Source organism: Narcine bancroftii, chromosome 4 (assembly GCF_036971445.1).
Source record: "Narcine bancroftii isolate sNarBan1 chromosome 4, sNarBan1.hap1, whole genome shotgun sequence".
Classification (NCBI taxonomy): Eukaryota; Metazoa; Chordata; class Chondrichthyes; order Torpediniformes; family Narcinidae; genus Narcine; species Narcine bancroftii.
The window spans coordinates 131,260,281-131,274,422 of NC_091472.1; the positions used below are offsets into that span (position 1 = coordinate 131,260,281).

General features: G+C 43.0%; 1 protein-coding gene across 7 annotated transcripts in view; it reads left to right on the top strand.

The window, feature by feature from the left end:
• The window catches only part of ttc28 (tetratricopeptide repeat domain 28), a 1,007,267-nt gene that overhangs the window by 765,775 nt on the left and 227,350 nt on the right, over window positions 1-14,142 (top strand). For all 7 annotated transcript variants that reach the window (XR_011356152.1, XR_011356153.1, XR_011356154.1 and 4 more), the window contains exon 14: window positions 2,584-2,728. Coding sequence is in view for 1 of the 7 variants with exons in the window: in XM_069932874.1 (XP_069788975.1) it covers window positions 2,584-2,728 (145 nt within the window). In the remaining 6 variants the exon portion in view is untranslated. The remainder of the gene's footprint in view (window positions 1-2,583; window positions 2,729-14,142) is intronic.

The window sequence follows — 14,142 nt, forward strand, 5'->3', positions numbered from 1 at the left end:
TTAGGGAAGCTGAAGCCTCCCAGGACAACAATCCTGTAATTTCTGCACTATTCTTATCTGTTCCTCAGTGTCCCGAGAGCTATTTTGGGGCTACTCCTAATACTGAGATTGCTCCCTTCCTATTTCTGACTTCCAACCACACCAACTCAGTCGACAGTTGGTCTACAGCATCCTTCCTTTCTACAGCCATGATAATATCCCTGACCAGTAATGCTACTCCAACCCCTGACAAATCTCCCATCCTATTCCTTTTAAAACACCAAGTCCCTGGTACCTGCATTAGCCAGTCCTGTCCTTCAGCCAAGACTCCGTCATGCCCACAGCAAAAGGAAGTAACGCTCAGAGATGCATTCAGGGGCTTGGAGTTAAAAATCACAGAAAACTGCTGGAGAAATTCAACAGGTCCCACAGTGTCCATAGGAGGCAAAGATATGCACCAATGTTTTGGGCTTGAGTGTTTTGTCAAGGTAGAGCTCAATATTTTGTCCAAGGGCTCCGGCATGAAACGTGGGTTTTATAGTTTTGCTTCCTATGGACATTCTGGGAACTGCTAAGTTTCCCAGCAATTTTTGAGTTTTAATCAGAGCATCAGCAGACTTTCTTGTTTCACTCCAGTTTAGTTATTCATGGTTGTGATAGACCCCCAAGGAGTCAGGAAGGCCTTTATTGCAAGAATGGTTGAGTACAAGATGAAAGTCATTTTACTCTAATTTTAGAGCTGTGGTGACTTCGTACCTGGAATATTGTGTGCGGATCAGAGTCAGAATTTAGTGTCATGAACAAGTCATGAAATTCAGTGTTTTGCAGCAGCGTCAGAGGGAAAATGTTCTTATAAATATCTTACAACATTACTGTGAAAAAAAATTAAAATAGTAGTGCACAAAAAGTAAGGCATTGTCTTTTGTTCATTAATTATTCAGTAATCTGATGACAGAGGGGAAGAAACTGTCCTTGTGCCGTTGAGTACTCGTCTCTAGGCTCCTGTACCTTTTCTCCGATGGTAGCAGAGTGAAGAAGGCATGGCCTGGATGGTTGAGGGCTTTGAGGATAGAGGCTGCTTTTTTAAGACACCGCCTCATGTAGATGTCCTCGATGGAGTGAAGTCTGGAGCCTGTGATATCACAGGCTGAATTAACAATCCTCTGGAGTTTATTCTTGTCCTGAGAGTTGGTGCCTCTATTCCAGGCAGTGATGTACTCAGCCAGAATGCTCTCCACAGTACACCTGTAGAAGTTTTCAGGAGTTTCAGTGACATACTGAATCTCCTCAGACACCTCACAAAGTATAGTCACTGGTGAGCCTTCTTTATGATTGCATCAACATGGAAGCTCCAGGACGGATTCTCTGAGATGTTGATACCCAAGTATTTGAAGTTCTTGACCCTCTTCGCTACTGAGCCCTTGATGAGGACTGGGTCGTGTCCCTCTGACTTCCTTCCAAACTCCATAATCATCTGGTCTCCCTGCCTGTCTGGCTTACTTTTGGTAGAAGAAGTACACCTAATTAATTCCATGGATGGGGGTGTTGTCATATGGGGGAAGATGATGCAAACAGGGCCTGCACCCCTTTGGGTTTGGCAAGGGAAGAGGTTCTGAGTAGGGCTTAACAGAATAGGTGCAGGATGTCAAGAATCACGGGTCAGAGCCTCAAAATAAGGGGTTGGCCATTCACGAAAGTGATGAGCAGAAATTTTGTCACCCACATGATATGGATTCATTCCAACAGAAGATTGTGGAGATATAGTTACCTTCCTGTTTGAGCTGTTTGTACATATTAAGGGAATCGAGTTAATTATAGGATTAGAACAGAAAAGTGATACTGAGGTAAGAGATCAGCTATGATCCTATTGTGTAATAGGACAGGAGTTAGAGACAGAATGGCATGTGTTTGTTGGCTTATTGCTTATTTTCTTGTCTCAAATAGAGTAATGATTTGTTTAGCCCAATTTTCTACTGCACAAAACTGATTACAAACATTAGCGCAAGACCAAAGATAACAAGGGCAAAATTAATATGATGGGAGATAACTTGAAAGTCATCGGCATCCTCAAAAGAAGCTGATTTGTGCTCATCTGAAGTGGACTGAGTGTTAAACAGATATTATTGTATGCTTTTGTGGCAGAGGATTGAGACAGAGAGGGTGAGAAGGGTGTAAGCCCATTTTCTTTTTGTGAAAAGTAAATTTATTGGAGAATCACCATCCAGGGCATCTGGATGGAAGGGCTGGGTTTGCTCCTCCATGCAAACTTTCAGGGTCATTAGTTAGGAAATGACATTAGTTATGTGAAACCACGGTTGGATGTGAGATTACTGAGTGGAACCAAAATTGCTTGAGAGATGATAAGATTTGGAAATGTTATCCAGTGGTAATTTTGCAATTTGAATTGAGAGATTCGATTCCTTTGAAGCTCAGTGAGGAAGGTGATATTTTGAAAATAATCTGTCTGTTTCCCACGCGAGAAAAATCATGAAAAATGTACAGTATATTTCGCTCGGAGGTTTTGAGTCTTCCATGAACTTATCTGACGCGCAAAGCTCAGGCTGGGAATCTTGATCTGAGTGTGTTGTTATTCTGTCCCTTCAGAAGCTGCCAAAGTATGAGTAGCCTGGTCAGCAGCAAGACATCAAGTCTTCAAGATTCCACTTCTTCCCTTCCCCGAAAACAGAGCTCGGCCAATAAACGGCCTCTCCGTGCCCTCTATGACCTTCTCATCTCACCTATGGAAGGGGTAAGTGAATAAGGCACCAAACTGCGTGCATTAATATTGTCATCTTATGAATGTTCCAATTACACATACAATATAGACAACATACACTGGCAGCACATTTCAATGAGGAAAAACAGCTCTTCAGTGATATGCTATTGTTGAATAGAAGCAACTGTGGGACATGGAAGATTTGCATTAGGGTGCATGCAGAGGCATAAAAGATAGAACATTACACCTCAGTCAGGCCCTTCAACCCATGATGTCGGACCAATTCTTGGAAAGCTACTGCACCTCTGTAGTGTGGGACTAAATGGGTGTGTGTAAAGAATGGGAAGTGAATGATCCAAAGTCCAGCGGCAAGTGTGCCATCCAGCCAGAGAGTTGAGAAAGAAAGTCCTACTGCCTATGGTGTGTGTGGCAGCACTGTGCAGGCTTCAGGAATGTGCTGGAAATGAGATGCACGTGCACCTGTCCTCTCGCTCTGCTCGCTGATCGGACACTGAACCTGGGGCTACTCCCTAAGCTTCTGAGGCGAGGGCCAGAAGCACATCCATCATGGCCAAACCTCTTTACACCAGCTATTGCCAATGCATTTGGAAGGAATTGGTGACCTGCATTTACCAATGTGTTTTTTTTTACTCTCATTTCATGCACTTTTGAGTAATCTGACCTTCCTTTGAAAATGATATCAGCTGTGCACTGACAGCTCTGTAACTGCTCACACATAGTGGAGGAGACTAATGAGGAGTTGACTGGTAGACCTGGGTATGGATGGACTTAGTTGAATCTGGTCCAATGAAGATGCAAACTCAACTTAACAAAACCAGTCCATGGAAAAAAAAGAATTTTGTTTTCTGGCTAACCATCAAAAACTGTTTCTTTCTTTAAGAATAGAACCATAGAACACTACAGCAGAGAAGCAGGCCTTTTGTCCCATCTATTCCATGCCAAACTATTTTCTGCCCAGACCTGCAGCTGGGCCATATCCCTCCATGCTCTTCCCATCAATGAACCAATCCAAATACTTGGTAAATGTCAAAATCAAGCTCGCATTCACCACTTCAGCTGCCAACTCATTGCCACTGTCTGCATGAAGAGGTTCTCCTTCATGCTCCCCTTCAACATCTCACCTTTATCCCTGAACTTGGGTCCTCTAGTTCTTGACTCAGTGGAAAAAGCCTGTGTGCCTTCATCTATGCCTCTCATAATTTTGTGGACTTCTATGAAATCCCTCCTTGTTTTTCTTTGCTCCAGGGAATAAAGTCCTAACCCTTTCTCAGCAACTGAGTTCCTCAGTCCACCAACATCCTTGTAAATCTTTTCTACCCTCTTCCATGGGCGTTACATGAACAATACAGAACATAACATTAACAGTGTAGTTGTGGTGATCTGCTCGTCTGTCACTTAATCCATGAGTACTTTGGAGGCTGCAATCTGATTGGTCAGACCTTGTGCACATGCTTTCAGGTAGAAGACCCCTTACGTGGCGCAACCTGATGCCCTCTTCATAGAAATTAAGATAATAATTTCTTTCTCAGCTGTCAAAAATGGTGAATGTTTTTGAATGTTCTGACTTTAAAAAGTGTTACCAAATTTGACAGCATACAAGACCCACAGGCATATAAGGTGCCCCCGTTTTAGCAGGAAATTTTAGGAAACATTTATTTTAGTATAATTACAGGTAAAATTTGGACAAAACATGCAATGGTAAAAACTGTTTTAATGATAATACTGCTTTAATTAACAAGAGAAAACCTTTTATAATATTCTAATATTTTGTCTTTATAATCCATTGGCATTTTCTGTGCAATGGATATTTTTGTATGCATTGATAAACCATGCCTTATTATGAACTGTTCACCCCCAACCTTCTGTTCCTGCAAAATTCTGATGCCTTTGTTCTTCTCCTAATCTCCTGGCCTTATGAATGATCATTTTGGTAGAAATGCATTTCCCTGAATCCCTTTTATTTATCACTTTTTTTTAACTTCCCCTCAAGTTGTGCCCAACGTGGGGCTGGACAACAAAGGTTCCGTTTACCCTCTTTCACAGTCTCTAGCCGTTTTTCTTGCTTTCTCCATGCACGGACCATTTTTGCTGTAGGCGGCACTCCAAAAACTTTAGCTGCTGCTCTATTCCTGTGCTCCTTAGCATTAGTTATGACTTTTAGTTTTTATGTAATAATGTAACTTGAGCAATTTGCTCCTGTCGCCATCTTACAGATAAAAGCTTCCATTACATTTGTATTTCAGAGCGCAACGCAAGATGGCAGCACCAAAATGTCACCTTCTCATAAAAGACTGGGGGGGGGAGGGGGTTTTGGAGCAATTATTTTATTATGAATAAAGGGGGGGGGGTCTTGTATGCCGTCAAACACGGTAAGCAGGTTATTAAAAAGCAAATTATTATTTGTTAATAAATCTTGTAAAATAATTAAAATATTTAAGCCAACGTGACAATTAAAAAATGTATACTGTCCACATATACTTTGTCCCTGACAGTTGTTTCTTTGCTTGGAAATGAAAAGAATCTCATTTTTTGCATGATACCCACCTAGGTACTTGTTCCCTGGCACAACCCTCATTGTGGGGGAATGCCAGAAGTTGATGCTCCTTGACAGAATTCACTGTGGAGCATCTGTGGCAAATCTACCTGGAACTGTCAGTATTTCCAAGTAAAATCTGGGCTAATGTGCACTGGGGAACAATGGAATATGAAAAGGAAAGTACCATGAATATGAAAGACATCCATGGTGACGTATGGAGAGTGTGTTGGAATTTATGGGCTTGAATATTGCCTGGAAGACTCTTAAATCATTTTAGTGTGGCTGAGAGTTTCTTTCCTTCATATTAGTACATGCTATTTAATATTAATGTGATTTTGTGCCACCCTAAATCAGGTGCCCAAGCCATGGGAGAAGTAGGTAATAGATGTAGGAGTAGAAGACTAAATATGATTAGCCAAAGCAGGCTATGGAACATATTCTCATTTTCTCTTACAACATAGGGGAAACAATTGATCCCATTGAATCCATGCCAGGTCTCAGATCCCAGCATTCCCATTCCCCCATTTTATCCCTGAGATTCATTCTTTCCCTCATGCCCAACTATTTTCACGTAAAGGTATGCAAAGCCTACATCACGTGTCTTGTGCCCCCAGCAAGACAAGTCCATGAAGTCCATGAATCCTGCCACCTTCTCCAGTGCAGCCACCTCCTGAGCTCCTGTAGGATCCGTAGGGACGTGATCTTGTGTCCGGTCCAGCAGTGAACCCGGGCATCAGTGATTGACACGCCCTCCTCGGACCCTGGTTCAAAACCAAGGCTGTCAATGCCCAATGCCCTTTGGAAGCCTGCTTGCCCTCGACACCCTCAGGGATCCTTATCCCAGCTTCCCATGAGCTGGTCTGAAGTAGCCCATGGACCAGTGTGAGTCCTTTGGCTGCTGAGCCCCTCACTGGTCTGCTGCTGTGGTCTCCCACCCTGTAAGGTCCTGGTCACAGGTTTCCTCTGGTGAAGGGGTTGATCTGAGCTGCCAAGCATAGGCATGAACTTCCAAAAGTTCTTTGATGTTAAAATAAATCCTCCAGCCATATTCTGCAGGTTGTTTAAACATGCATGGGACCATCAACAGCATAACGACTGGGAAATAGGATGCTGTGGAGGAGAGCATCTTGGCTCCCCACTCCTGCAGTGTTCATACTAGTGGTAGCAATGTTATTACCGCAACAATAGCAGTGCCAACATTTGATAAGAGTTCTGTGGACATTATATAGAGGCTAGGCCGTATACGTTAGAGCAGATTCAACTTGGAGGATGACAGGATACATCAAGAAGATATTCTCATCAGTACTACTAAGGTGTAGTTCTGGGTGCCAATGTAAGAATAGAATCTTGGCCTTCCACAGCAGGGGGACAGGCCCTTCAGCCCAACTAGTCCATGATGGCCAAGTTAGTTCCATTTGCTGGGATTTGGCTTGAATCCCTTTTAACCTTTCTTGATCATGTACCTTTCTGAATGTAGTTTGTAGTATAATTGTCACTACCTCTCCCACATCCTGTGGCAGCTTGTTCTGTGCACCCACCACCCTCTATGCAAAAAAAGGTGCCCTTGAGGCCTCCTTTGAATCTTTCACCTCTGGCATATAATTGGACTGCTGTAACTGGTAGAAGGATTACATGTTCCCCACTAACTTCACTGTAAAGGTGTCTGTGATATGGAAAGGAGAGAGTTTGTCAGTTTTGTTTTGATATTATCTCACTTGTTGATTTTTTTTGTAAAGTTCCTCTCTGGTAGTTTGACATGTTAACACAATTGGGAAACAATTTCCTCGGAATGCTGGATTGGAGGGCTTGTGTCGTGAAATTCGAAAGGCGTGGCTTGTTTTCCCTGCACTGAAGGGGACTGAGAGGTGACATGACGTGATCTGAGTGTTCCTGTCATATACATAAGTACAATGTGCGCACACACCGAAATTCTTGCTGCAGCCACACAGGCACACAATGTACACCAAATATAATAATATACATTAAATTACTAGAACACATCAGGAGCATAAACAAGAGATACTCAGTGTTAAAGGATAGATAAATATTCACTGTTGTGGTGGGTGCAAAATAAGTGATGTTCCAATAGTGCTGGCAGATCTTTTGGTGGTTCCAGAGTAGTTTGTTTATGTTTTCTGAGTTCTAGAGCCTGTTGGAAGAAAAACTGTTCTTGAGCCTAGAGGTGTTAGACTTCAGGCTTCTGTACCTTTGCCGGAAGGTAGCAACAAGAGGTTGTGACCAGGATGATGGGGGTCCTTTATGATGCCTCACAGAGATGTTTTCAATGAATGTGAGGTTGTAGCCTGTGATGGACTTGGCTAGGTTTGTCACTTACTGCAGCCTCCTGTGTTCTTGTGCTCTTGAATTTCCAAACTAGTCAGTCCACCTTCCAAAGTCCAGATTTATTGTCAGAGTATATGCATGACATTACATTCATCCCTAAGTTTCTTTTTCCTGCGGGTCGGTCAGAATTTCTACTTATTGGTCATGCAAAAAAGTGTATTTGAGAAAAGAGAGAAATGTAAAAAAAGATGGCAGTGCAAACAACTGTGCAATACAGAAAATAAATCTTCAATAATAAATAATATGCAATATAAGAGTCCTTAAATGTGTCTCTGATTGAATTTGTTGTTGAGGAGTCTGATGTTGGAGGGCTTCCTGAACCTGGTGGTAGTCTTGTGGCAGCGATACCTCTTTCCTGATGGCAGCAGTGAGAACGATCATGTCCTGGGTGGTGTGGATCCTTGATGATTGCTGCTGCTCTCTGCCATCAGCGATCCATGTCGACGTTCTTGGTGGTGGGGAGAGTTTTGCCTGTGTTATACTGTGCTGAGTCCACTACCTTTAGCAGGGCTTTTTGCTCAGGCGTTGGTGACCCCATAATGTGGCGTGATGCAGCCAGTCAGTACACTTTTCACCACACATCTGTAGAAGTTTGCCAATTTTTAAAAAATGTCATACCAAACCTCTGCAAACTCCTGAGGAAGTAGAGGCACTGATGTACTTTCTTCATGAGGCCATTCGTGTTTGGTCCTCCAAAATAGTGACTCCTGGAAATTTAAATTTACTCACCCTCTCCCACCTCTGATCTTGCAGTGACCACAGGTTTGTACTCCTCTTATTTTCCCCTTCTAAAGTCTACCATCAGCTCCTTGGTCTTGGTGACATTGAGTTGTGAGGTTGTTATTAGTACACCATTCAGTCAAGTTTTCAATCTCCCTCCTGTGTGCTGACTCATCGCCCCCTTTTATACAACCCACTACCGTGGTATCATCAACAAATTTGTAGACGGTGTTAATGTCGTACCGAGCCACACAGTCATAGGTGTAAAATACCCCTGTAGAAATTTCAAGTCATGTCAAGTCTCTGCAGACTTTGTAGAAAGTAGAAGTGTTTCTGTGCCTACTTCACACTGAGAGGTCCTCCGATATATAGACTTTTCCCCTTCTTTAAGTCCACAATAAACTTTACAACATGATAGAGGTAGATAAAATTCTAAGAGGCATGGACAGGACTGGACTCTTCACCCATGGGTGGGACATGAAAACTGAAACGTTGTCAATTTCAGATGAGAGGGAGGAGGTTTAAAGGAGACCCGAAGGGTAAATCTTTCATGCAAAGAATACTTGGCATCTGGAATTTGCTGGCAGAGGAGATGGTGTAGGCAAGGACTGTTACGACATTTGGACAGTGTCCTGAATGAGTGAGGCAGATAGGGATAGGAAATGATTTTAGGCATCTATAGATAGACACTATGGTCAGCACAGACACAGATGGCCAAAGACCCTGTTTCTATGCTGTACAACTCCATGTCATGAGAATGGGCCCTGAGGATAGGTCAACCAATCCTCCTCACAACAGAAAATAAATAGATAAAACCTCTCTCCAGACAGTTTCAGCGACTGAATTTCATCTCGAGGTTCCAGGTTGGTACCCAACCCAGTGAATGGGGCACGTCTCCAGTCTGCCATCCCACCTTGTCATTTGGTTTGTGGGAGCCACGCGTCTCAGATGAACCGTGCCATCGGCTAAATATGGGGGTAGTAGCATTTACCTCACTCTCTGTTAGACTCTTTCTTAGTTCATCCCATGATGTAAAATGCAAATACATGTACATTTTAATGTAGTAGTCCAAAAGTTAAAATGAATTTGATTCAACTTATTTACAAAGAACATGCTCTTTTTTTGATATTTTTACATTTGTGGCTAATTTATTGTCTCAAATGATTCACAAGAGTCAGGTAGTTCATTTGCTGGACTGCTAAGTGAGGTTCAGAAAACAATCTGCTGGGGAAGCACAGCGGACCAAACAGCATCAGTGCACAATAAAGAGTTATCAACGTTTTAGGTCAAAGCCCTTCATGGGACTCGTGAGTCAAGCTACTTTAATTAATTTCCATTCCATTTCAAACCAGCAGAGGGCGCCAGATGTCCATGGTTTTCTCATTTCCTTCTGCAGCATGATCAGAAAAAAACCATGTTCAGTCGAACAATGTGTGAGTGTTTCTGTTTGCAGATCCACCCCCCCCCCCCCAGACTGTCTATTTAATTACTAATTTTTCTTTTTGCTTTTAGTTGTGGCTGATCTGTCAACATTTTCTCAATAATGACCATTGTACACCTGAGACTCATATGCCCAAAGCAATATTTATTTATTTATTTGTATGTATGACTCCTTGTCCTGCAAATGTATTGTTTGTCTGTATGTTTGTTATGTCTGGTTGCGTGTTTGCATGTTTTGCACCGAGGACTGGAGAACCCTGTTTTGTCAGGGTGTACTTGTGCAATCGGATGATAATAAACTTGACTACATCTGCAGGTGGGGGACAAGCTGAGATCAAAGATGCTCCAATACAGATTCTTTTTTTTTGTGACACTCTGGGAGCAGTACTTGGTTCCTTTTGCTCTGGGAAGGGAAATTTCTCTTAGTATATTATTTTAATTTTGCTATTGAAACTAGTAATTCTGGTGCACTCATCAGTATTTACAAGCAACAGAGTTTGCTGGTGAATGCTTTGGTCCTCCCCTTCTCGCTAAAGGTTCTGTTTTGGCTTCTGTTGTGATTCCCTGGACTGAGGACAGAAGCAACATGTCAAAACAGAGAGGAAGAGCCAGCAGCAGGAGAATGAGCATTTGGTCTCTGGTTGGGTATCCAAGGACGATAGAGGGTTAGGGTTTTCAGAAATGGGTGAGGAGTGTAAAGGGAATCTTCATAAATGATTGGAACTATGAGGAGAATAGGGGTGGGATCGTCATTGATTGGTTGGTGTTTAAAGAAGGTTGAGTTATCTTCACTAGCGACTGAACTCTGGAGATGCAGAGGGCATTTCTACTAATGACTAGAACCCTGAGGAGAGTGGGTTGACAATCTCTGTCAAAAATTGGGATCTTTACCAGTAATCGGGGACTGGAGAGGAGACCTTATCTAAGGGCCAGAGGTAATGAAGATATCTTTGAGGATTGGGGCAGTGGATTGTGACTGTCATTCAGGTCTAAGGCTAAAAAATGGATGGGACAGTGTATAGATTAAGCACTCCAGGAGGATCTCTGGGGATTGGGGTGTTGATGAGTAAGAATAGTTGGGGAAGAGTGATCGGCCTGGGGAATTTAATGGGGAGTTTCAGTGAGTTGGGATTGGAAGGGTCATTGAATATTGCTACAGGAATTAGGATCTCGTCTGTGGGAAGGTTGGGAATGAGATTAAATTAGGTGAGGATCAAGGATTGTAGGATTCAAGAGGGCATGAGGACCCCTTAACCAATGAAGAAGGAAAAGATGGTAGTGTGAACAGCCTCAGAGCATTCTGGTCCAAATTCCTCCACACTGCTTCAAAAGGAGGGAGACATTCAGCATTGAGTAAACGTTCTGAGGTCCGCCCTTGCTCAACATTTGAGGCAGATGGCTTTAACAGTTCCAGAGGGTCCCTTTTTGTATCACTAATGGGGTCTCAGTCTTCAAGAGACAGATGCACAAAATGGTTGATGAATACAGGTTGAAGGCCATCTTCCCTTATCTTGACAAAGTCACCATTTTGGACATTCTCTGGAAGACCATGGCACCAACCTCCAGAGGTTTCTCCACATGGCCAAAGCCCTGAAGCTCATGTACAACTCCAATAAACATCTGGCAATCCTGAAATATGTGGTGGAGAATGGCGTCATTGGTCCTGACCCCGATTGAATGCACCTCCTGTTAAACCTCCCAATCTCAAAGACCATGAAGGCCTTAAGAAGGTGCCTGGGCTTCTCTTCTTACTAAACCAGTGGGTCCCTCTCTACGTGAATAAAGTCCACCCCCTCTTAAAATCCACCTCCTTCCCATTACTGGCTGAAGCCCAGGTGACTTTTGACTACGTTTGGAGCTACATCGCAAAGGCCACCATGCACGTGGTGGACAAGAATGCACCTTTCCAGGTGGAGAATGATGGATCTGATGTAGCTCTGGCCACTACCCTTAACAAGGTGGGCTGGCTGGTTACTTTTTGTTCCCCACACCCTACAAGGCCACGAGCTTCGGAACCCATCAGTGGAGAAAGAGGCTCAAGCCATTGCAGAGGCCATCTGGCACTGGAGGCATTACCTGGCCAGCAGAAAATTTACACTCCTCACTGACCAGCCCTCGAGACCCAGTAAACCCTGTACAACAGGGGGTCCAGGAAGTTCTGGAAGCCCAAAGTCCTCCAGTACTGAGGCGCTCAACCAGAATAACTAGACCCACAGGCTTAACTTGTAAATATCTGTAAACAATTAGTTTTTTTTTAATGTATAATCTCCATTTTTCCTTCAGGTTCTATTCTGAGGGAAGGGGTAAATACAGTGAACTGGAACTCACTGTCTGTGTGTTGTTCAGATGGCTGGCTCCTCCCTCACCTACCCCAATATAAACCCTGGTTTTCCCACCTTACCTCAGATTCACATGAGGATTATTGTGTCTACCGGCCATTGATTATAAGCTATTAAAAGTGTGTTTGTGCCCCTCACTTGTCTCTGAGGGCAATCAGTCGCATAACACATTGGAGAAGGCCTCTGGCCCAAAATGTTGACTGCCTTTAATTCCTATGGATGCTGCATGACCTGCTGAGTTTCTCCAGCACTTTTACATACGGCACTATACCTCAGCATCTTGTTTACTTCCTCTTGTCTGCACAGCCTTTCCCACCGTCTCAGCTCCGTTTCTGAGTTCTGATGAAGAGTTCCAGATCTAGAATATTCTCTGTTTATCTTTCTGTAGATGCCTGCTTAACCTGTTGAGTATTTTCAGCAAAGAATTGTAGCAAATTACAGAGTTAAAATGCAATTCAGATAGTAGAGATGACCATTTTACAATTTAGTTGCTACCTTGAGATGGAAGAGAAAAACCAGTAACTAAATAGAGGGAAGAACAGTCAGTGGGACGCTAATACAGTCTCAGCAACCTGGGTTCGAATCTGACACTGTCTGTAAGGAATTTGTACATTCTCTCCATGTCTGTGTGGGTCTCCTCCGTGTGCTCTGTTTTCCTCGCACTCTTCCAAGAAAAAGTTTGGGGTTTGTAGGTTAGTTTGTGTATTTGGGAACCACAGGCTTGTGGGCTGAAAGGGCCTGTTAAATATGCTCAATCTCTTATATGTTAAAAAAAACTCTAAAATGCCAGTCAGGAGGTTTTCAACTCTTCTGACCTCCTGCTAACTATGTTGTGAACACATGTTGAGAACCAGATCTTGGAGTCTTCTCTGCCGGTCCAGAAAGAATTGCTGATGTTAAGCTAGTTAGAACCACCGAGTCCTTGGCTCATGGATATGGCATCAAACACTGAAGTCTGGGACTTGTTGACGGATCTAGAAAGGGCCATCCATCAATTGGCTCTGCTGCTGACATTCTGCAGAGCAGAGCTTGTTGAGATTAGGCTGAGGGATTGCTTCTTAGATTCTAGATCCAGGTTGGGAGGTGTTGCAGGTTCCAAGTCCCCATTCACTTTGGGGGAGAGCAGGTGAAGAGGCAAGAGAAAAGGTGATTGGCATTTTTATTTCGTTATTTCACTTACATTTTATGCTTTCAATTTTTTCTCTGTGATATCTTTATTTTAGTCAACTTTCAGCTTTTACACCATTTTCAAGTATTTCTAAATGATATTTAAAGACAATTTTTTAAAAAACACACACACCACAGATGGCAAGTAGTGCTCCTGTAGTGGGGCTTCCCCTCTGCTTTATGAGAGACGGCGTTGCTGCCCTGTTCACTCCCTTGTTCTCTGAGATGGTTTGAAGCAGCACGGTGAGACCAGGGGATTGTGGGAACTGATTTGAATTGGACTGGCAAGGGCAAGCTCATTCAATCTCTGCTGTTCAGCCCTTACTGTTCTTCCCTTTCCCTAGTTGAACCCCAACTAGGTGGTTGGCAGCATTGTGCTAGATAGCAGGGGAAAATAATGGCCTGCTTTCCTGAATAAGGGCTTCTTGAACCTCTCTGTGTGTAGGACACTCTTGCTGGCTGAGGTTTGTCCTGGAGCTGAGCTAAAACACCCTGAGCATCCTTAATGTAACTTCCTTATTCTTACATAAGACCACTCAAGTGAGGATCCCTTGGCCATTCAAGTTTGTTTCCCAACGGCGTATATGATTGTTTCTTCAGCTCTTGCATTCCTATGTTAATCCTTCACCCCACTGCTTATCAAGAATCTATATACAGATTGCAAATGGAAATATACATACAAAAAAAAAAGAATCTATATACAGCAAACCTCTGGGACCTATGGGAATTGCTAGATGCCAGATCAGAGAATTTTCCAGTTGCTTGAAAATTGTGTATTACGTGGATTGGCAAACTAATGGTGAGGCACACCAATTTTAAACTTTCGTATTTTTTTTTAACCTATTTATTTTCTGCAATATTTTTGTTTGTCACTTGAGGCT